The sequence below is a fragment of the Columba livia genome, chromosome 1 (genome assembly GCF_036013475.1).
Source record: "Columba livia isolate bColLiv1 breed racing homer chromosome 1, bColLiv1.pat.W.v2, whole genome shotgun sequence".
Classification (NCBI taxonomy): Eukaryota; Metazoa; Chordata; class Aves; order Columbiformes; family Columbidae; genus Columba; species Columba livia.
The window spans coordinates 208727622-208750707 of NC_088602.1; the positions used below are offsets into that span (position 1 = coordinate 208727622).

General features: G+C 44.7%; 1 protein-coding gene across 2 annotated transcripts in view; it reads right to left on the reverse strand.

Moving 5' to 3' along the window:
* Positions 1–23086, reverse strand: part of PLXNA4 (plexin A4) — a 490888-nt gene that overhangs the window by 49221 nt on the left and 418581 nt on the right. For both annotated transcript variants that reach the window (XM_065049321.1, XM_005509327.3), the window contains exons 15-21: positions 17705–17841; positions 15863–16030; positions 10675–10768; positions 6746–6985; positions 5694–5840; positions 1781–2015; positions 1212–1354 (exon numbers count right to left, since the gene is read on the reverse strand). In XM_065049321.1, the coding sequence (XP_064905393.1) occupies positions 1212–1354; positions 1781–2015; positions 5694–5840; positions 6746–6985; positions 10675–10768; positions 15863–16030; positions 17705–17841 (1164 nt within the window). The remainder of the gene's footprint in view (positions 1–1211; positions 1355–1780; positions 2016–5693; positions 5841–6745; positions 6986–10674; positions 10769–15862; positions 16031–17704; positions 17842–23086) is intronic.

Genomic DNA, 23086 nt, shown 5'->3' on the forward strand with positions numbered 1-23086 from the left:
GATGAAAGTGTTTGTGTGTGTGTATATACATATATGAGAAAGATTGTCTCTTGTGCTCATTTGTTGATGCTGCTGAGCTACTTTTTCTGAGGGAAAGCAGCTCGAGAGCATCCTACCTGCTCCCCAAAGGCAAGTATCTATGGTAGTCAGTGTGTAACTCAGCCTCCTACCTAATCACGCAAATCCTTGCTGCTGATGGACCAGGTTTTTTAACGGTTCTTTCCATACTGTTTGATGAATTTTGGCTCTCCTGATGGGAAGGAGCAAAGACGAGCAGGTATGTCTGATTACACAACCAGCCGAGCATGGTATTGCCTGTGCCAACTCCTGTTCCTCCTCTCTGCCAACTAACCCCCGTCTTGGCCTCCAGCAACCTCACCAGCCCATGCCAGAGCTTCTCTGATGCTGAGTACTTGCCAAAAACTTTGCAGAGAGCTCAAACAACAACCTCCATGGCCTTGGCCATGGTGTATCCCCTGCTTCTCTGGCCCAGGTGCCCCTAGAGCAGAGCCTGTCCATCTGCCAAAGCCTGAAGGAGTTTTTGAGCATGGGCAGATCTCAGCCAGGGTCCCATCAAACTCATTGTTGAAAGTGAGGTAATGCAGGTTGTATCAGAACCCAACAGTGCTGGGCAACATCTCATTGTCCTCCCATCACTGTGGTCTAGAGAGTTGGGGCAAAGGAATTAGATGCAGGCAGGGTATGGGCAGACTGATGCTGTGTTTTTCTGACTTTTATGCAAACCACAGAGCACATAAAAGATAAACCTCCTTTGGTTAATGCAGGTTATTTCTATAAGTGTTACCAGGAAAAAAAGTCTCAGTAGTGTGCAAAGCTGGAGTGACACTGGCAGCTACATTGCTCTGCCATATAACTTTTTTCCTGGTCCCTGCACATGTGTAACTAAAAAATCCAGTCTAAGAACCAAACCTCAGCAGGACGAAGACCAAGGAGGAGCTTAATACAGTAGACCTAATGCACACAGGTCTATGAGAATCTTCCAAATAGATGAGTGATCAAACAGAATTTAACATCTAAGATATAAGCAATCACCTTCCCCTTTCAACTTGGATTTTTAATGAAGCAATATCACTGGTAAGGCACAGCATTGTAAGGTATCATGTCCCCACCATTGACACAATATCTCTTGCATTCAGGACAGAACAGGGAGGCATGAGAGGAGACAGAAGCAGGAGATGTTGATTTCTTACCTCCAGATCCCTCAGGACTGGATGATCTTCAATACCAGGGAAAAGCACCCTCATAGTATAGGTTCGGTAATCGAGGAAGGGGATCCCAGCTCCATCCAGATCGCTTGTCAGCTCGTGAATATCCGTCTGTAGTTCTGCAAAGGCTAACACAAAAAAAGAACGACTTATGTAGCAATGACAGTCCAGATCTCCCTCATTGTGATGGGAAAATCCCTCAGGCTCATGTGCATGAGTCTGAAGTACAAGTGGAGAAGCAACATTTGGAGAGGAAGAAGAAGGTGGGCTAGAGCAGTTTCACCTTTCCTACAACACAATATTCCCAGGGACATGTGCCAAGGTTCTCCCTGGACTGTGAGTTTGCAAATACAGCTTGGACAGAGTGGAAGGACACTGGACTTAGGGAAAATAGGCAAAGTCAGATTAGAACCAGGTTTAAGCCAGACTGACAGGGTTCAACATTCCTGTTCCTTGGTGACACTTTGGCTCAAAGCTTAGTAGCTGGATATCTCCCTTCTACCAACACGGTGTCAACCTTCCTTCCTCATTCAACCTTCTTTGTACTATCCTACCTTCTTTGCACTCCAGTGCCACCCTTGACTCCAGGTTGTCCATCTGCATTTGCAGACGCTTGAGGGTGAGGTCGCTTTCTCTGGATTTGCGCTTGTACGCAATCAACACGGCCACGATGAAGATGATGAGCAGGCCACCAGCCACTGCAATGCTGACTATAGCTGGCAAGCTGAGAGGGCTGTCTGGGGAGATGTAGACCATCCCTGGGGAGAACTCCATCCCTCCTACACGAGCCTAGAGGGAATGCAGGAAAAAGTCACATTGAAACTGACGAACAAACAAGAACACTGAGAAACTCATCTCCCTGTCTAAGGTTGAATTACAACCTCCCCTTCTCTCCCAAGATAAACAGGGCATGAAGTACTTGGATAGAAAGTGGCTAAAAAACACTTGAAATGTCATGTAGAAGCAACTCTGTTGATAGAGTGACCATGAACACAATCAACAAAGGACTCCTGGTGAGATGAATCTCACCAGTCTCAATGTCCTGGCTACAAAGAAGTTTGGGGCTCATTATGGATTTCTCATTCCCTGTCCCAAACATCTATGTTGTTCTGGACTGCCCTGATGACGCTTAGTCCCAAAATGTACATGGGACACAGAGTTCATGGTTATGGTTTGGTGAGTCATAAACTCATATGGGACAAGGGACATCTGACCAAGACAGCTGGCACAGCAGCAGTCAGGAGAGTGGGAATGTAGAAATCAGACTCACAATTTGCTTTTGACTCTTCAAATACAGAAAACTGTATCTGGAAGCCACTGGTATAGGAAAAAAAAAAACCAAAATCCACAGAGGCTGGTCAATGCTCTTTACACCTCCTCTTCTAGCCACACATTGGCAGGGTGACTGCAGATCAGTGGAATAGGAGCTTTCCATGCATTCCTAGAGGTTCCCAGGGCTGCTGCCAGGCTCTGGGACAAGATGCTGTGCTAAAACATTTCCTTTACCAGCCAGAAACAAACCCTGCAGGCAGCGATGCTGCAAGCCCAACAAAACACTCCACTGAAGCACGACTGTTAGGAGCTCATTTTTACAACACGAACACCACTCCCAACAGTAATCCCACGAGGTACTGCTTGCTCAAGGCTACTACAAGTTTGTTCAAGACTATTTGTAGAGTAGGGTAAGTTTGAGTGGCACGGGGAAAAGCATTGCTGACTAACATGAGGTATAAAAATAAGGCTTCTAGAACTGTGCTGTTGTAGGGGAACACTGGTTATAGATCAACACAAAGACAGGAAAATGCCAGGGAAAGAGCTTGTAGGATCGTGACATCATGACGAGCCACATCACTTCACCTCAGCTGACAAAGTGTGACATTTTGCTGCCAGGCAGAAATGCAGCCAAGACCCCACGACTGTGCGCTTCCCCATCCCACTGCAACAAGGACCATTGCAGCACATAAGTGAACCTTTTTTCTTTCTTTTTTTGGAGTCTTTGTCACCTTCCCAGCTCCCACAGCAAATAGTGGAACTATCCTTTACAACCCAACCTGAGTCTTCCATTTCACTAAACAACAGTTTGGCCACTTGTTAAAACTATTAGTTGTGATTTTGTTCTAAATGGTGCTATGGCAGAGCCCCACTTTCTCAAGCGAAGTCTTCGGGGCCACATGTAGCACTTAAGTAGTTCTTGCTGTGCAAAACTTAACTGTGGTAGCATCTTTCCTAGTGCAAGTTTGCCCTGGCTAAAGGTATCTACTTTAGGAAGAGAAGAATTTTTCCCTGAACTTCGATCACTAGATTGGACCATCTCTCCATTCACTATACAGAGAGTCCAGTGTGACTTTCCATATGTAATTGCCTACATTAGATACCAGCAACTCTTCAAATGTACTCCACTCCAATGTAGACTTTCTCCAACGTAATTACTCATGGATCTTCCTCATGTCTTTTCCTTGGAAAAGAGCTTGCCTCTGAGTTTTAGTTGATCTTTCTTAATCATTACTTAGACCTTTTAGTTCCTTTCTGGTTTATTTTTCAAATATTTAACTCTGCCATTGTATAAAAGATAGCTCAACTAGATTAAAAACTTCTTGACTTCAACGTGTGCCATTGTCATTTTTCATTCACTTAGAAATAATCTCAGTGTTGCAATGGTTGATTCAGTCTCATGGTCTCCTCTCAGACTTAGGCCACCCCACTTTGCAAGAGAGGGTTTGTTCAGCATTTTACTCAAGGTCACACAGCAAATCATTTGAAGAAACATGAGAAGGACCTGGGAGAGCCGCCTGTCAATTATCTTGACTGTCAAAGTGACATGCATGTGGAACATGGGAATACATTTTGCATGAACCCATGCAACAGAGCTGCTGTGCTATGCTGGAGGAGACATTTCCCAGCCCAGCTGTCCCCCTGGTAAGATCCAGATGCAAAGTCCAACTTGAGCACTGGCCTCCATCACAGGTGACCTTCTGTAGTTGGTTCCCAGCCCAGATGCTGTCAAAGGGTTGCCTCAGTGTTGGCAGTTGAAGGAGAAATCTGTAATTTACCCCTAACACTGATGCTCATTAACAGGCTTCAATGCAATCATCTTGCCATGTTTCCAGCAGCATCTCTTGTTTGATCAACGTCCTCAAAGAGGGATTATTTTGTTCTCTATGGCTTTGCTTAAGCTGTCCCAAGCTGCAGGAGCAGGGGAGTCTTCCCAATTAGTAAGACCTGACCAGATGTTCATCTTCCCTGATCCCCAGGGGTTGATTATTGCTCACCTGGCTTTGATTTTTCTCTCTCCAAGATTGGCTTTGTCCATTTCTGACTAACCATATGTTTAATTATATTCATGAAAATGACAGGGAACATATATTGCCTTGTTCAAAAGCTTTGGTATTCACACAGGGAAATTCTCTCACTTCATTATTGCTCCTTTTGGAGTGTCTTAATGTACTTTACAATGAAGTGAGCGCCACAGTGTATTTGCATGTTTCAAAAAGATTATTACCTCTATTTTCCAGATGACAAACTTCAGCACAGAGAAGTTAAGTAGCCAGTATGAGTTCTCGCAGAAACAGTCACAAAAGAGACTCAAAATGGTCACCATAAGCTCCCTATTTTCTAAAAGTCCTCAGAAAACTCTCTTTTTAAAGATACATGCAGTGTGATTCCATCAATGTCTATGGTCTCACTGCACTGAAATAAATAAATGTGTGACAGATAGAGCTTTGAAAGGGCAACAGAGAGATAGAAAAAAGCAGATCACAAGGAATGAGGAACATTGATCATCTATATGTCTGGTGTCAGTTGTTAGCTTTTGCTGGGTTTCCACTCACAGCTCGGCACAACTCAAACAAGTTTGCTGATGTGCTGTTTATCAAGCCATAACATTGAGGAATGCAAATTACTGAAGGGAAAGTAAAGAAGGAGTGCATAAATCAATGGTGAGAGGAGGAAAAGCTCTCTCAGATGTAATCACTAGGTCAATTTTTCACAAGTTCCAGGAAGGATAGGCAGGAGTATACTAAGTGGTATTGATGTCAAAACCTCAAACTCCCATCACACTAGTCTATATTTTGCATTTATTTTTCTCCTACATAAAGGCAAACTTTAGCCACCAGCATGTTAGTAATTTCTGAATTTAACAAAGTATGTCATGTAGGGAACACGTTACGTATATGAACCCACGTGAGCACCCTGGGTTCACACAGTCTGTACAAAACCAAAACAAACTTTCCTAAAAGGTTTTGATTATGAAAGGTTTCTCACTGTCCATAAAGATCTCCAGGTTATTCTTCTACTTCTCCAGGTTACTTTTGATGGGGATATTACATCAAGAATGGTCCCTGATGTTTATGGTATCTACGGAAAATGGTGAGGTGAACTCCTGGTAGATCTCTGCCAGCTCTTCAACACTGGTGTGACCTCCCAACCCACCCAAGCAGGAAAGGCTGATGAGTTTCAAACACCACTTACCATCACCTTGTGCCGTCCAATGAGGTTTGGGGACTCGCACAGTAGCTGCACATCTGATACAGTCACCGCACAGGGCTTCTCACCAACCAGAACGGTGTAGTTCAGCTTGGCATTCCCTCCCGCCACGGGTGGGATCAGGTTCTTGCCCTGGATAGAAAGGAATATCACCCCCACACCCCCCAAAAAAATTAAAAAAATCAGGAAAGAGTTTGTCTTCCACCTCTAGTTTGTTCCCGTGACACAAGGGTTAAAATTGCACTTTACATTTGTGGTTTGTTAGCACAAAGGAGAAGGTGATTTAGAAAGTCATGCAGAGGACAGCATAGATGGCTACAGACTGTAATCAGTCAAAACAGCCTGTCGTACTCCTCTCTCTCTGGAACTAAATGAGAAACTTTGCACACAAGTCTTGCACAAACCCCCTCACAAAACCTATTTGGGCAAGTAAGACAGACTCCTTCCCAAACATGCAAGAAGCTATTCTGCAGGCACAGTCATTTATTTGCATATGCACCACATACAAGTGCTGACATGGAAACGTTCAGTCATAAAATTCCTTCTCTATATCTGCTGCCCAGATTACAGAAATTACAAAGGACTAGTGTAGGTTTTAAGCAGGAGTGAGAGGAAGGTCTCAAAAACCCAAGAAAGAAAATAGACTTGGGTATTTAATTGCCAGCCCTGTTGCAGTGGTAGAAAATGTTCTTCTCTGGTGAAAAGCAGTGGGTATGAGTTTAGGCAGTACACAGGTAGGTGCACCGGGAGTTTATATTTTCTAGTTATGGGTATCGGCAGATGCTGAGCAGTGATCGGTGTTTGCAGATTCTGACTCTGATATGTGATATGGTAGGTGCAATGAGTAGAGAAAATCTCTGGGTTGTATTCTGGATACCACTGTGATTTGTGGGGTGCTGGCAGACACAGAAAGGCAATAGGCAGCATGTTTTCACAGTATCACAGTATGTTTGGGATCGGAAGGGACCTCAAAAGATCATCTAGTCCAATCCCCATGTTTTTGCCCTTCCTCATCCAGACCTTGGTCTCCATCTCACCTTCAGTATAATGGGACTTCCCGGCTTCAGCTCCAGGATACCTGAGGGATTGAAAACCTCAAAGATTGGGTTTGGGTAGTAGGTGAAGTTGGTTTTGTTGAGAATCAGCAGGGACTGCACATTGTCAAGAATGAAGCCAAACTCCTCTGGACGCTCAGCAAGTTCAGACTGGTGATTGGGGTCAACAGCCAGCGCTGGAGCCTGGCAGGTCATCTCTGTGCTGTTTTGCACCTCGCAGTCCTGGAGGGAGACACCCAACACAAGGAGAGTTTAAAGAAAATGCCACCAACCCTGTTTCAGATCACAGAATGATTGCGGTCAGAAGGGACCTCTGGAGATCATCCAGTCCAGCCCACCTGCTAACGCAGGTTCACCAGAGCAGATCACACAGGAAGGCATCCAGGCAGGTTTGAATGTCTCCAGAAAAGGAGACTCCACAACCTCTCTGGGCAGCCTGGTCCAGGCTCTGGCACCTCAAAGGAAAGAAGTTTCTCCTCATATTCAGATAGAACCACCCTGTGCTTCAGTCTGTGACCGTTGCCCCTCATCCTGTTGTTGGGCACCACTGAAAAGAGTCTAGTCCATCTTCTTGGGACCACCATCCTGGTGGGCCAATACTTCCCACTGAAACGCTAGCCTACCTACTGCTGAAAGACAGGAGAAGCAGAGCTCCTTGGTTATTGTGAGAGAAGATGGTGCTTCCCTGCTTCAAAACACGACCCATCCCCATCAGGCAAGTGAGGCTGGGAAGGCATTAGGAAAGTTTTGTTGAGGAGCTTTCCTGGAGGAGTTCAGCCTCTGGGGTTGCCAGTGTCAGCATCTTCCCATAACCTCATTTCCACCTGGAAACAGAAAGTCTTTTGTTTTTGTTTTTGTTTTTAATACAGCAGAGACTAATCAAAGCCACCCTGTAATTAGCTCTCACACTTTGGGGATCACGCAAGTGTGAGTGTATGTCCAGTGAACACTCAGTTGTGTCCAAGATTAGTGTTTAAACATCAGATTACCTGAAATGAAAGAAGCTGGAGTGCTGAAGACAGCGGGGCAGGTCTTAGAAGATGCTGAAGTTCGGTTCTAGCCCTGCCAAAGACTTGGGTTTTTCTGTATATTTGAGAAGTGGGTAATAGATTTTGCAAGGTGTTTTATCCTGACCGCCATTTTAAACAACTAGGAATTAGATGTCTGGTTGTGCTTCAGGATATGAGCCTTCATCTTTCTACATCGCGGTTGCTACCACAATGTACCTGGTCTCACCAGGAACCAAGAGGCTCTATGGGGAAACAGCACCAGCTCAACGGGATCCCAGTTGTGCTTGACATGAGAATATTTTCCAAACTAGTCTGATACCTCCAGCACTGAGAGCACACTCATTATCACAGCTAGCACAGCTCAAGTGTTAATATTACTTTGGCTCAAATCAGTGACTTGGACCAGCCAGTTTCATATTGTAAAGCAAGTCAGATGTTCTTTGCTGTAACAGCTCTTAGGAGGAAGAAAAGGCACCAAAGTGTTTCACAGCATAAAACTGATGGGCAGTTCTACATGAGCATGTGTGAGATGATGAATAGGCTTCATCAACTGCACAATGACATGATTGCCTGAGCCCACTGTGTCACACAAAACCTGGAGTCTGCTGGAAGAATAAGATGAAGTCAGGAAAGCTTCTAATTCTGCAGGAAAGCTAATGAAGTGTTTGGCTCTGCTGTACCCAGAAATACAATATATTACCAAAACATACCTATGAATACACACAATAAGTTGGATCAGGGTTCATGAGGGACTGGAAGATTGTCAGTCAAGATTCACATCAGACCCAGAAACCAGTCTCAACAGATATTTCCTGAATCTGGTGAGGTGTGAGAGGTGGCAAAATTGTGTTTGGCTTTATGCAGGGAGATATTAGATCATGGCAGAGCTGGGATAAGACCAAGATCTAAGTCTCTCAATTTGTGAATGGTAGATACAAATCAATCTACCCAATATTCCTGAATTTTCTTTTTGGATCTACCACAGTTTCACAATTGCTAATGTGTCAGCAGATGATTTTAATATCCACCAAGTGCTTTGAGTACCTTGGGTGGAAAATCCAAGGATGGATCCTAAAACCTGAGAAATGCAGAGGAGCTGCACTTCCTACCATAACCCCTCAGTATTTTTTATTTTTGGAGTCTCTTCTTCTGGGACGTCCTTTGACACTTGGTCCTAGAAAGTGCCCATACACAGCCAACACCTTTTCAGATGGTGTTGCATGGCCTCATCCTCCAACCTACTGTGGGTACCAGTAAATGCTGCTTGCTCCTGAGTTTACTGATTAGAGATCCTAAACTTAGATATTTTACCACTCTATCTGGAGCTGCTCATCAGCTACTGGTAACTGGCTCCTTCTGAGTGAATTGTGCTCCCAGACCTTGGTGAGGCTCCACTGACCTGAGCTGATTCTGATTCCTCAGGTGAATTAGGCTGTAAATCTAGCTGGTTAAACCTGCATACACCCTTGCAGGATCCCAAATATTCCAGGGAGTGGACATAGTAGTACAAAAGAGTGTTATTCACAGTCCCACCTGTGGCAGATTGCAACCCCCCTCCCTCCTTCAGTATGGCACATCTCCCTCTTCCTCTGCTACTTGAGGCTAACAGCTTCTTTTGTTTGGCCCAGAGCACCCTGTCTCCTGGGACATTAGAAGAAGGGAGTGCAAAGGCACACTGAGCCGCGCCCAGTGTGGGGGATGTTTGGAGGCTTCAGGGGCACCCACAGCCAGTGTGGGGGGTGCAGAGAAGCTTCTAGAGTGCCTACAGTCAGATCTGATCAGATAAAAACGGGAGTCTCGTCGAGACCCAAGCCCCATTTTGTGTGGGGGTCTCTCGGAGGGAGTACGAGCTTAGCCACTGCCGCCAGGAGAGCCCCCTCCCTGGGATGGAGACTCCGCTTGCCTCGCCGCCACGGGGGTAAGTAAACTTCTCGCAGGATTGCGAGTATATTTATACTTTACGTGCACATTTGCACGTATAACTTTCCGCGCTCCATATGAGCGCGTGTAATATTAATCCTCGCAGAATCGCGGGTGTATTTTCTTTCCGTGCACATTTGCACAAGTATTTTATTCCTCGCACAATCGCGAGTGGCCGCCGAGAGCCCCTCGCACAATCGCGAGTGTATTTTCCTCCCGTGCTTCCACATAAGCACGTGTAGGATTCCGTGCACATTTGCACGTGTAAAATAACTCTCGCAGGACTGCAAGCGTATTATAAACTTACTCTCGCGGAATCGCGAGTGCACACTTTCCGTACTCACTACGAGTACGTGTATCTCTTTAAAAACAATCCCACACCGTGTTTAGGCAAGTGTGTACTCCTCCGGGACTCGGGGACGGCTCCGGCATTGTTTTGAGTGAAGCCACGTGCATGCACTCTGTGGACCGCCCCTCTCAATAATTTCCTCAACTGATATCCGAACCTGTATTTAAGTCACTTTTGGAGTGCTAAAACCCTGTGCCTCGCCGGTCTAATAAAAGTTGGTTTTGGACCTTGTTGTCCCTTAAACTGACCTGTGGGTTGCCTCCGTGACACCACCCAATCCTAGCATGCCCAGCTAATTACTTGAATCTGAGTCTACTTACGCATAGATATGGCTGATAAATACCATAGGTTGTACATTGGCCAGTAAAGAAAACAAGGATCCTTGAGGCAACAGAAGAAACAGGCTCAGCGGAGACCAGAATCTGAACAACCCTTCATGACATCTATCTCCTTTCTTGATTTGGTCCAATGCTCCTTCATGAAGAGAGGATGGGGTAATCTTTCTGAAAGCAAGTCATGCCCTCTTTTCTGGATGCAACATGATATTTCAGCTTCCAGAGCTGTTAGCCTCTGTCACCACCTTGGACATGTCCCCTCCTGTGACTGATTGCCAGCTCAGCAGTCATACTCACATTGACATGTTCCTTCCCACCGTGCTTAGCCCGGATCTGAGGGTTTTGGATCAGGTCTAGGTGAGTTCCCCACACTGCAATTGGTGTGTTGCCACTAGGGAAGAAGAAATGGAAGAAAAGCATGAACCCATCTAATAGATATCAGGACTGATTGCACGAGCAATGGGTGATCTGTAGTCCTAAATGTTGATTGTAAAATGTCTGACCACATCGAACAGTTCCATTGGAAAAACAAAACAAATAATTTTTCATTCTTTCATTCGTAAGGGGAGAAAGAAGAACAACCACATGCTTGCTAAAACTGTCTCATCAAGCAGCATCTGGGTGTTTTTCATTGTTTGACTCAGCAATCACAAGCTTCAGTAATGAGAAGAAAAAAGGGAAATCTAACACAAGCTCATCAGAATGATCCATAGACTGTATTTCCTAAATCACTTAATGAAGGGAGCCAAAAAAACCCTCATAGATACTGTCCTGTGCAAGCAACTCATGAGGATTCAGTGCTACCTTGGTGGCTGTAGTCCCATCTTGCTTATTAAACCTGTTATAAAAATATCACCTTAAACAAGATAATGTCTTAGTAAACCCACTTCAGTGCTAGCAGGAGCCCGGTCCTGCAACATCTAGAAGAAACAAAGTCTTCAGCCTTGGCGTGCTCAGGGCATGAAGTTGATTTCCATTTGGTGACCCAGGCAGACAAGCTCTTGCATGTGTTTTAGAACCAACATATTCGTTGAGTTTCCAACAAATTTCCAACACAAATTTCCAGTCAGTGTGTCCCTTTGCTCAGACAAGAACTTAATTCCTGAGAAAATGAATCATACAAGCCATGACCCTGCATTTGGCAGATTTTCTTGCTTTTATAACATCTCTAAACCCAGGCTAAGATGGGATATGTACATGGAGCCCTTCTCATTCCATGCAATAAGTGTCGGCAGAAGGAAACAGCTTTCAGAAACACCATACTTTCCTTTCTCTTGCCTCTTCAGCTGCAGCCATCAGAGCTATTTGTGGGACTATGGGGAGCAGAGGGAAGGGAGGAAGGAAACTGCAGAGGAGCTGATGTGTGTGTTGGCTTTGAACCCTGAGTTGCAAGGAAGGGTTCACCATGGGCACCTTTGGTCATCCCAAACCAAAACAGCATTGCTCTACCAGGGTGACCTCTGATGCAAGGTCTGAAGGGGTAAGAGTTCTCCAAGAAAGCAAAACCTTCAGCTGCCAGGGCTTACACAGCCAGGGTAGGATGAGGAAATGTCATCACCAGCCCCAGCTTTGAGGGCTTCCCAGGCTGAGGAATATTCTTGGTTTCAGCACCTGCCTCCTTAACGTCCCTTGGAAGCTGTCCAGGTTGTAGTTTTATTTCCTGGAGCACTCTGCTGAGAAAGGGAGGACAAGTCACGCGGAAATTGGTATGATTGGGAAAAGAAAGCTCAGAATCCCTTTCCTGCCTCCAGGTAAAGATACACATACAGGAAGAGAGAAACAAGTGCATTTTAAATGAAAAAAACACTAGAAAATAAATGCATTGTGAAGAAGCATGTGTTGGCCAACAGATCTCCCCCAGCTCTGACTTTTGCTTTCAATTTTCCTCATTTCTCTTCCTTTATTAATCATAGAATCATAGGACAGTTTGGGTTGGAAAGGACCTTCAAAGCTCATCCAGTGCCACCCCTGCCATGAGCAGGGACATCTTCACCAGCTCAGGTTGCTCAGAGCCCCGTCCAGCCTGGCCTGGGATGTCTCCAGGGATGGTTCATCCACCATCTCTCTGGGCAACCTGGGCCAGGCTCTCACCACCCTCATTGTAAAAAAATTCTTTTTCATATCTAACCTGAATCTCCCATCTTTTCATTTTCTTTTTTATTTTTTTAATTTATTAATTATTATGAATCTCTGCTGTTCAAACTAGAAGAGATTTTCTATCTTTACTCAGCTGAGATGTTAATATGTTCCAGACATATCAAATGTGTGTGCATATGTACAGATATACGAGTGTATGCATATATACGTAAATCCTTTTATTTAATCAACCAAGTCTGTGCACACAGTTTTAAACCCAGGTGTTAAAAATTCTGTATTTAGTTTGGAAACTGAGCTTGCAGGCTCAGACCACAGTCACTAAGCACAGCCACAGCACTGGATCAGAGAGGGGCTTTTTCTCTGAAGAAAAAGCCAGAGTAGTTTTATTTGCTGAAAACATGAAATGAGCACCTCTCTGGCTTGCAAACGAAGCAAATACAACTGTTGCTTGTCTTTGCATGAAAACCATTAGCCATTTTCTTCTGTGTCTGCAGGTGAATGCCCAGTCACAGCTATTTATCACCCAGGTCAGATCAGAGACCAAATAGATGCAGCTGGCCAGCAAAATAACAGAGGTACCAAGATTATGAGCTTTCTTAATTTAACTCCTTATTGTCCTTATATTGTCCCAAAAGGTCTGATCATAATTTTCTGTCTGCAGACTCAGATAATTCCTGGACATAAACCAAATCCAGATCAAAAGTGTTAATAGAGCCTCATAAAATTCTAGTTACCTGCCAGCCCAGTGCAACTCTATTTTTTTTTCTCATTTTTTGGCTATGGGAATAAATTAGTAGTAATCTTTTCTTTATTGTCTTGGAAAATGGCACTTGAGAAGGTTTTAAGCCAGGCTCCATACATTCATTCACTGATTTTGCAAAGCTGGTTTAGTAGCAATCATTTATCCCTCAAAACGGCTTAACCCCACAGCCAGGAGTGATGAATCAGAGCAGCACAGTGGATTTGCTGTAATGAGTCATATCACATAACAAATATACCGAGAAACAGCCTCCTCGGTCTATCTTCAGATCCACATGTCTTGACTAACTCATTTCTTGCTTGGTTCTCAGGACTGGAATTGGCTGCACTTTCATTGAGCTCTGTGTGGGGGCTTTACTCTTATATTAATTTGTCTCCATTATGATCAGCTGGATGAAGCTCCATCACTATAGTTATAGTGCTTAAAACTGTCCTTGACACCCCGAACCACAGTGGTAACGCTGGTTATTGTATTTCTGCACTCTCCTCCAAGGTTATGCCCCTTTGGAGTCCAAAAAAAAGAGGATAAAGGTAGAGGTGGGTAGGTCTGGTTAAAATTTGGCACCTGCTGTCACTCAGATGCTTTTAGATTTCACAGACACAACAGGGAGCAAAGTTTAGTGGTTGTACCTGAATGATGAGACAGGCAGAGTCCCAGTCATCCATTCTGGTAGCTACACTCCCTGCAAATAAGTTGGAATCCACTAAACAAGTATCTCTTCTTAAATTCCTTTACACTGAGAGGTGGGACAGGAGATCTAAAGCAGGAAGAAATGGGATGCAGAGTCTCTGCATCCCCAGGTTGGGTAAAGTTTTGACAATACACCAGAAGCATCTCCCTGGCTGCTTCTTTGTCTCTTGCTGGCAGCAGAGGAAACAAGGAGCAAATGGGATCTGGAGAACTTCTCCTCTCACCTACAAGCCAGACCAGAAGCCAGACAGAGGAAGGTCCCTGTGCTGTAACTTTCATGGAGATCATAGAACCATGGAATCATTTTGGTTGGAAGAGACCCTCAAGATCGAGTCCAACCATTAACCCAACACTGGCACTAAACCACGTCCTTAAGAACCTCATCTGTGTCTGTTCAACCCCTCCAGGGATGGTAACTCCACCACCGCCCTGGGCAGCCTGTTTCAATGCCCGATAGCCCTTTCCAAATTTACTCTCCTGTCAGTCTTGTACCTTTTAACTGGCACTGAACTCACTTTAGTAAGGAACAGAGTAAAGCGATTTCTCATTTCACTGATAACCTGAACTCTGACTGAAAATAAAACCCCCAAATGGAAAATCCAGACACTAAAGCTCCAAGCCAAATGTGTAAAGATTCAATCCAGCTAAATCAGTAAATTCCCTCATAGTAATTAAATGCACTAATTGATTTGTGAAAACATCTTCTGGATGGGAGCTGAACTGGGGGGATTTACAAGCCTTGCTCCTAATCCCGGATACTCCAATCAGTCCGGTTTGACAGGGGAGCAAAGAGCTGCTGCAGATGAATGAGAGGTGACCAAATTTCTTATTTTGTATCTTTTCAAGGAAATGTCAGTGCATTTAATGACTGATTTCTCTCTTCCTGAGGCCATTTCTGCAGGCTTCTGAAAGCATTTGGGTATCGGTTTGGTGCTTTCCACAACCAGGGCAAATGCTCCTCATGAACTCTCTGAATTCACCCAAGCAGCATCAATGGGGCAAAGAGTAAAAGGGAAGTCTAACTAGGAGGAAGGTGTTTGATAGGGAAGGGACCAGGGTTCCTTTTGTGTTTCATCTCAAGAGACAGCCCTGGGGCTTTCAGGTATGATGACCAAAGAAGAAATGCTTAGTCCTAAGCCAGCAAATATATAAAGGCTGTGGAAAGTGTGGGAATTACTGCTTTCAAACCCAAGAGAGATTCACTTCTCTAAACACAGTAATGACATTTATACCTGGGTTTAAGAGATCACTGCTGCCACACAAAGTTATAGACCCAGCCCAGTGGGGCCTGAGACACAGTCATGATGAGAACCACTAGGAACAGCAGTTTTTGGGGATACAATTGCGCAGTTTAACCAGGCCCAGTGATCTGTAATGATACTCAGACAGAGCACCCTGGGGCTGGAGATAAACCCCGAACTGCAGTAAAGAGGGAGAAAGCTTCAACACTATGATGGAGACTTGCTGCACCCACCTTTGTAATTAAAGCATGAAGCCTCCGAGACAAGATTCTGGTGAGACTTTTCTGTTGGATTTTGCTGCATTAAGCCAGGGAGTTTTGTTCTGTTAGTGAAGACGGGATGCAGGATCACTGAGGTTTGGACTACACAGAGTTTGTTTGAAAAAAAGGACACTGCTCCTGCCCAACCCTTACTAGACTCTGGAAATTTTGTCCTGGGCTACAAATGGCCACAGATACACATTGAGCATCCAAGGTGTGACAATGAATGCACAAGGCACTACTGGTCTTTTACTCTTCCCAGAAGGAAGCTCATCAGCCCTCATGGTCTTGGGCTCTTGGAAGGAGTTCTGCACAAATCTATTTCCCAATAAACGCAATGCTTGGAAAGCACTTTTTTGTATCAGAGATGAAGATGAACACACTAAGGCTGCATTAGAAAACCATGGGAGGAAGTAGAGGGTCCAAGGGATGCTCACCTGAAGATGCTCCACTCAGGCTCAATCCTCAGGATGGTTGGATCCTCCACATATTCATACTGCAACTCCTGATGTATCTTGGCCTTGTCCACTCTCACGGACACCTTCACCTTCTCGAAGCCTTCATCTGAGGCAGTGGTGTTACAGACAATGTGCTTGGTGGATCTCCTGTGAGTAGAAGCAAGTAAATATAAACAAGACAGTGCCAGGAACAAACTAATGAGGCCACAAAGAGACCAGACACTCATATCCAGTGACCTTAACCTATGCATCATGAGGTGGTGAAACTCACTGCTACAGGAATATGCTGTGAATTGCATGATGCATTTATCTGAGGAACCGACATTCTGTTTTCAGTAGTTTAAATAAATCTGAAAAAGCCAACATTTCTCAGGTCTCAGAGTGAAACCTAATCCCCAAAGGAAGTCCAAACCAGATTTCTCTCCAGAAGTATTTCTGTGTGATTAAATACTTGATGGATGTTTCCTTCCTGCCTGCAGACATATGCATCAGCAGCTCATAAAAAAGGGGTATTTGCACCTCAGCTTTCCAGTCTGGGATAATAAAGATTATTTTGCATTACGACTGCAAACCTTCTTTAAGTGCAGTTTGCAGCATGCCTGGGACCTTTGCATGGGAGGTGCTAATGTAGTGGGAAGCATTTTATGATTATACTCAAAGAGTATTCTGTATAAATCTTCCCTTTTGGGCAGGGCTCAAAACTAACTCCAGGTCTGAATTTTGCCTTGGCCATTACATTCCATAAAAAGCCAAAAATACAGGCTTCAAATACCCTCAGTCTCCCCAGTCTTGTGATTTGTGATGCAGCCTCATCTGATACCTCTAGAAAGGATAAATCAGGGCACATTCTTCCCTTGCAACATGGCACTCACCTTCACTGACTGCACCCTCCATGTGCTCTCCAAATTCCCCTGAAAAACCACACTCAATCCCTCCTAAAACTCCCTGGTCTCTTCAATAAGCATCTCCAAGCAGCTGTGGTTCCCACTTGGCCTTTTAAATCACAAACTGTGACTTCACCCTCCTGAATTATAGATGCTGAATCACACCACAGTCATAGCAGGTGGCTAAACAGGATCCCCACAGCCAGGAGAGGGAAGGGCATTGCCCCAAAACACTGGTCCCAGGTCTCCTGCGAATGAGCCTTTCTTCTGCCAAGGACTTGCTGGGAGAAATGTGCCAACTTCATCTTCAGCCTCCACCAATATTGGCAGCAGAATGTGTTGTGCTGGGTAGTTTTGAGCTGCAGGAGCCCCTGGGAATAGGATTCGGGCTCATTCTCACAGGGATCAGGGGACATTCAGCAGGTAACACTGACGTTAAGCCTCTCTGTACTGCAATTGAACAGGAGCCAGCCCAGAGCTGAAATGGCGCAAGCCATCCATTTCTTAGCACTGCAGGACTGTTCTGGGATAAAAGGGAGGTGTTTTAATACTTAGAACTGATGTTGTCAGATTTCCTTTGTCACCTCTGTTAAATCAGGGACATGAAAATGAATCTTTTAAACTACATACTCCCAGAGCAAGTAGCAAAACATGGGACCGTGAAGAATTGTAGTGAAATTTGACAAGGAGCCAGGGAAAAACGCACATCAAATACCAATAAAAAAAATGAAATAAATCCTATTCTCCCACTGCAAAACATGCACAGTAAGGTTGCACACAGTGCAGAACACAGAAGTCCCACTGCTGAATAAACATGGCCACAGGCAAAAGAGGCGCTTGAGGGACAGGGTGTCTGGGCTGCAGAAGAAGTCTCCTGATTATAATTGCTCACATCTTTCAGACTCAGGCACATAAAATATGGAGGAATCATCTGTACCTGTAGAAGAGGCAGGGTTGTCGTCCAAAAGTCACAATGACATTGCTGCCAGCATTGAGGTTGTTGCCTGTAATGGTCACCTGGGTGCCACCTGACACTGGTCCCCGCTTTGGCTTGAGATCAGAGAGTGTCAGAGTCTGTGAAGGCAAAGGGTCATGTTGAAAACACAGCAGAGGAGCGGAGGTACCTTCCCTCTCTCCTTTTAGTGATGGAGAGAGGTAGGCAGCTCCAGGATTTAATAACATCTTAGCTGGACTTCAGAAGATGACCATTTCCTCTGGCCAGTAGAGGAGGATGACACCAGTCCTAACAAAGAAAGCCTATTTGAATGCCAAGTTTGTTGGGATGAGTTCAGACCTAACTCATCTGTTCTCACCTCTGCACAATCAAACCTTCCCTTGTGCCTGCTTAGCAATACTCTGTGCCTGCAAACTCAGTTCCACACCTGGAGCAGCTGAAGGCATTACGTCCGATCTCCACTGGTTGTTTGACACAGTTTAGGTGTCTTTTTGCCATCATGCAACAACATTTCCACAAGATAAACCACGTCTTGAATGGGCTGATTGGATCTTAATGAGGACCCTCCACCTCCAAACTGTGGAGATGAAGACGATCAAGTCCTGAAAAGGTTACTCTAAACCTTATTGATCTGACAAGGGAACAAAACCAGCTGTAAAAGTCCAGAGAGATGCCTGAAAACTCCCCTTGTGCTCATGGGCTTTTTGCCTGGGAGGGAGGAGAGATGTTCAGCAGGGCCGCTGAGCTCGTATTTTGTGTCTCCCACATTCCCACCACATAACTCCAAATCTTTCTTTTTCTCTTATCAGACTTGGATGCTGAGACAGTCTAGTACGTCGTGAGTGTCCTGCACTGGTACAGCACGGGATGCTCGTGTTGAGGTGTGCTCTGAAATACTGCAGCCACAAAAGGAACATTGTCCAGACAAACCCATTTTTTTTCCTGCTTCTGCTGGTTTTCTAAGCCTCTTTTCCAAACATAACACAGTGCTGTGTTAATAGATCAAAAAGGGGCACAACTCCTTGAGGGGTCTCAAATCTCAAACCTTTTTTTCTTACCCTCCTGCTCTCCCTTCTTCCCAGAAGCGAGATAAAATACTTGCACTCTGAAGGCACACATCACCCTGTTACCACAATGGAGAGAGGAGACATTCATTTTTCAGGGAGAAATTTGGAGTTACAGTTTATTCTTTCATTTGCATTTTAATAGAAAAACTTTCAACTCAGTCCCAAGTGAAAAGCTACTATATGCATTTAAATGAAGATTATTTTTTTTCCCCTCTCTTTAAGAATGACACAAATGCTTGAAGTTCTCCTCAGCTCCTCTGAACCAGCAGGTACATCATGCAGTTACCTTATTGAGCTTTAGAGACCATTAATCCATGTTTATAAAACCACCTGACACACACCGCAGCTCCCACTTTCACACACGCAGGGTGTCCCTGTAACCCTCTGGTTAATCATTTTGAAAATCAGCAGCAAGGTTTCCACTCTGCTTTTGTTCAAAATGAAGCTACTGCTTGGAGAAAGAGCTGAACATGAAAATCTGACATATAGCTCAGCAGAAAAATCTATAGTCAGAGCTGGACAATTCTTGTGTTTAAACTTGAATGGTTTTGAAACGATAGGTTGCTAATTGTTTTGCCTCAAGGAGTCCCTTCCCTATTAATTGCTGAAGATTGGGAGGGTATACGGAAAGAAAGAAGAAATTAAGAAACAACAATGCCCTGTTTCTTTATGTATTTCTGGGAATATTCTCTAACAGCCATTATTGGGATAAAAGATGCAAGAAGAGTATGTAGATGCAAAAGATGCACTTCACTATGTAGTGCTCCTCTATTTTTAGGACACTGCCTCATAACGTGATGACAACTCCTCTTTAATCCCTTACTGATGACCACTTACACCAGTGTAAATTAGTGCTGACCATGATGATTGCTGCCCAGTGGTGACTTCCCAGCTGGGAGAAAATGGGTTGAGAATGGCCAACTTAGTGCATGTAACCTCCACTACAGCACCACAATAGCAGCTGCTTTACAAACCAGAGAGGGACAGATCTGTGGTCCTCAGCACAGGACACACATGGACCTGTAGGAGAGGGGCCAAAGGAGCCACAGAAATAATGTGAGGCTGGAACAGCACTGCTGGAGGACAGGCTGAAAGAGTTGGGGTGTTCAACTGGAGAACAGAAGCTCCAGGGAGACCTTACTGCGGCCTTTCAGTGCTTAAAAGGGGCCTGTAAGAAAGATGGGGACAGACGTTTTAGCAGGGCCTGTTGTGGTAGGACAAAGGGTAATGGTTTTAAACTAAAGGAGGGGAGATTCAGGCCAGACATGAAGAAGAAATTTTTTACAATGAGGATGGTAAAACACTGGCCCAGGTTGGCCAGAGAGGTGGTGGATGAACCATCCCTGAAGACATCCCAGGCCAGGCTGGACAGGGCTCTGAGCAACCTGATCTGGGTGAAGATGTCCATGCTCATGGCAGGGGTTGGACTGGATGAGCTTTGAAGGTCCCTATCAATCCAAATTATTCTATGATACGAGTTAAAAAACCAACACCCTTGTCCCACTCCTGGATGGGTTTCCTGCCCTCTTCCCTGGGGCAGATAAACTGGCCATGCCCTTTTGAGGGTCCTGGCAGACCAGAACTGCACCAGCGATGTTCCTTGGCAATGCATTGCTGTGTCTCGTGCCAATCTTACAAAAGGGTTTGTGGCTAAGCTTTCAAAGTTGAGATAAGCCATTAATTATTCACAGTGGTCTTCATAAATATTGCATGGCATGTTTGCAGTAAAACTCAGCCTCCAGACTGTTTACCATTTCCTTGCTGGTGAAAGATGATGGAAAATGCAAGGGGGCTCTAGTGGATTTGTAATAGGCTAAAATGGACAGTGACAATGAAGGAAAGAGGCCAGGAATTCTATACGTTTCTAGATCCTTGCCTACTTTCCTCTGCTTCCCAACCCTTTACTTTTCTCCAGGACCTCACCACACAGGCTGTCCCCAGAGAAGCTACCACCAGAGCTTTGGATAAACTGAACTCATGGTGCATGTCAAGACCTTGGTTCCCATTTCATTCCTTCTGGGGACAAGGGCAGAGCAAGACGTGACTCAGACACAGCTTGTGCACCTGGGTTTCTTTTCTATATGTTCAACGGCAACAACAGGAGGGGAAAGACGGAAGGGAAATCTGTTGCAAATGCTCTCCTGGGACAAGGATTTTAGGAGCAGACCCAGAAGGGATGCAGTCAGAGTACCCCACATCACCTGCACTGAGCCATAAATATCCAAAGACAGAATAAAAGCAAACTTGCTCCAGCATCTGAATTGAAACGTGAAGGGAATTTTTATTTGATTGAAAGACCATGGCAATAATAATCACAACAAAATGAATAACTTTAAAAAAATAATTTTCATTTAGATCATCATAAATTTCATTTTAATCTGCAGCCAAATGTTTTGTTTCCCTTTTGGCTTATTTAACTCTCTAAAGCAATTTGCATTTTTGATCATAGATGAGCCTAAACTAACAGCATTTTGAATTTAAACGTTCTGGTTAGAAATGTGGATAAGAACTGTTCTAGCATCTCTAAACTGAGCTACCTATTTTTTTTTTTTAAACACTGAAATTAAATACTTTGTTGAATTCAAAATATCACCTCTTCCAATTCTTGCAGGAGAGGGGAAGGCTGAACCTACTGGCCAAATTTGACCCTGTTTCACTTCAAACCTTTTGAAAAGCAATTTTCCAGAGGATTTACTGTGTGCCAGAAAGTGACGCTTATCTCAGATGCGATGCCCTTTCTTAGTTTTCAAACATCTTCCTTCCCTTAAAGCTGACACCCACCACTGCAGGATGCCAAAGCATGTTATGATGCCTGCAATAACATCTCTACCTTCCTGGCAGAAGCATCGGAGGTAGCCAAGCTGCTCCAAGAAAAACAGCTCCCGCTATGAAAGCAACAGACACAGGAGAGGGCATATGATGGGCAGACTGGAGACCACCTGTATTTTTTTCTGTCTAGCACAAAGGTATCAAGGTATTCAGCAGAGAAAACCCTGTTGACTTCACGCTCATGCACAGCTGGGATAGCTGGCAGCTGGAAAGCCAGCAAGCGGAGGGAAAAGCTGTCATAGACGGACACGGATGATGGGAGTTGGACAGTAATTCCAAGAGTAGCAAAGGTGACACGCTGAAGTGTAATGTCCTGGAAAGAGCCCTTCTGTCTGCCTGGCGGGGGCTGTCCCTCAAGGTGTTTCTTTGCCCCTGCCACCATAGTACCTGAATGACATCAGAAAATACAGAGAACAGAGGAATTTCTGTAGTTCAAAGGGGAAATCTGAGAGATTTGCACTCATTACTAGTTGCTTTTTACCATTAAAAAATGCTCAGGCATGTGAATAATTTCAGAAAAGACGCATTCCCTTGCAGGAGTCAAGAGCTTTTGATGGGAACAAAGAGACCTCCTCACCTCAAATCTGCACAGATCAAGGTGAAGCAACACTTGCATGTCCCCAGCAAGGGGCCTTAGAGGAATAAGCAGGTCTCTTGGACAAGGAGCATCAGTAGAAATGGGGAAAGTGAAGCAAAAAAAACCAAGTCACATGTGCAATGTGTTGGGCTCTGCACAGCTCTTCATCAGGAAAATCTTGCACCAGCAGCAGTGCAGAATCAGTCCCAGAGCCCCTCTGACTCCTAATGTCCCAGACAGAGGGTGTAAAAAGCCAATTTGCCACCTTCAGTGGTCTCTCTAAAAAGAGGAATGTGGCACATTGCTGACTCCAGACCACCCCCTAAGGGTAGTCACCTGCAACAGGAATGATCCCTTTCCTTTTCTTCTTTGGAGCAGGACAGTGGTTGTCCCCATGTACTAGGCTCTAGTGAGGCAGCACCTTTGTGTCCCTGGGCTTGAGCAGGGCAGCTCTGCCATCAGTGCTGGGGACCAGGGAGAATGGAGGAGGTGATGAGGAGACAGGCGATGATGATACCCTGGGGAGATCCAAGAGCGAGGAGGAAGAAACCCCACCATGAACATCACATGCCTCCTGCTGAAGACCTCAGGGTGGTAATGACTTGTGGCAACTGCCATGTTTCTGCTGTAGGACACCGGTGCCTTCAACTGAACAGATGCTAGCAGGGTGAGCATCCCACCCAGGAAAAGTAAGATATTAGGAAAGCTTTTTTTCTTTTTTAAGTCCTTTTTTCTTTCCTCTATAGCACTTTTAACTATTAATGAGGATTTTCTGTACTAATTTGGAGCATGGCTGTATGTAATGAAAATGGACTAATAATTTGGACTATTATTAGATTGTTAAAACATTAATAAGGCAAGTTATTTTTGCTCATAACAAGATTTTGAAGG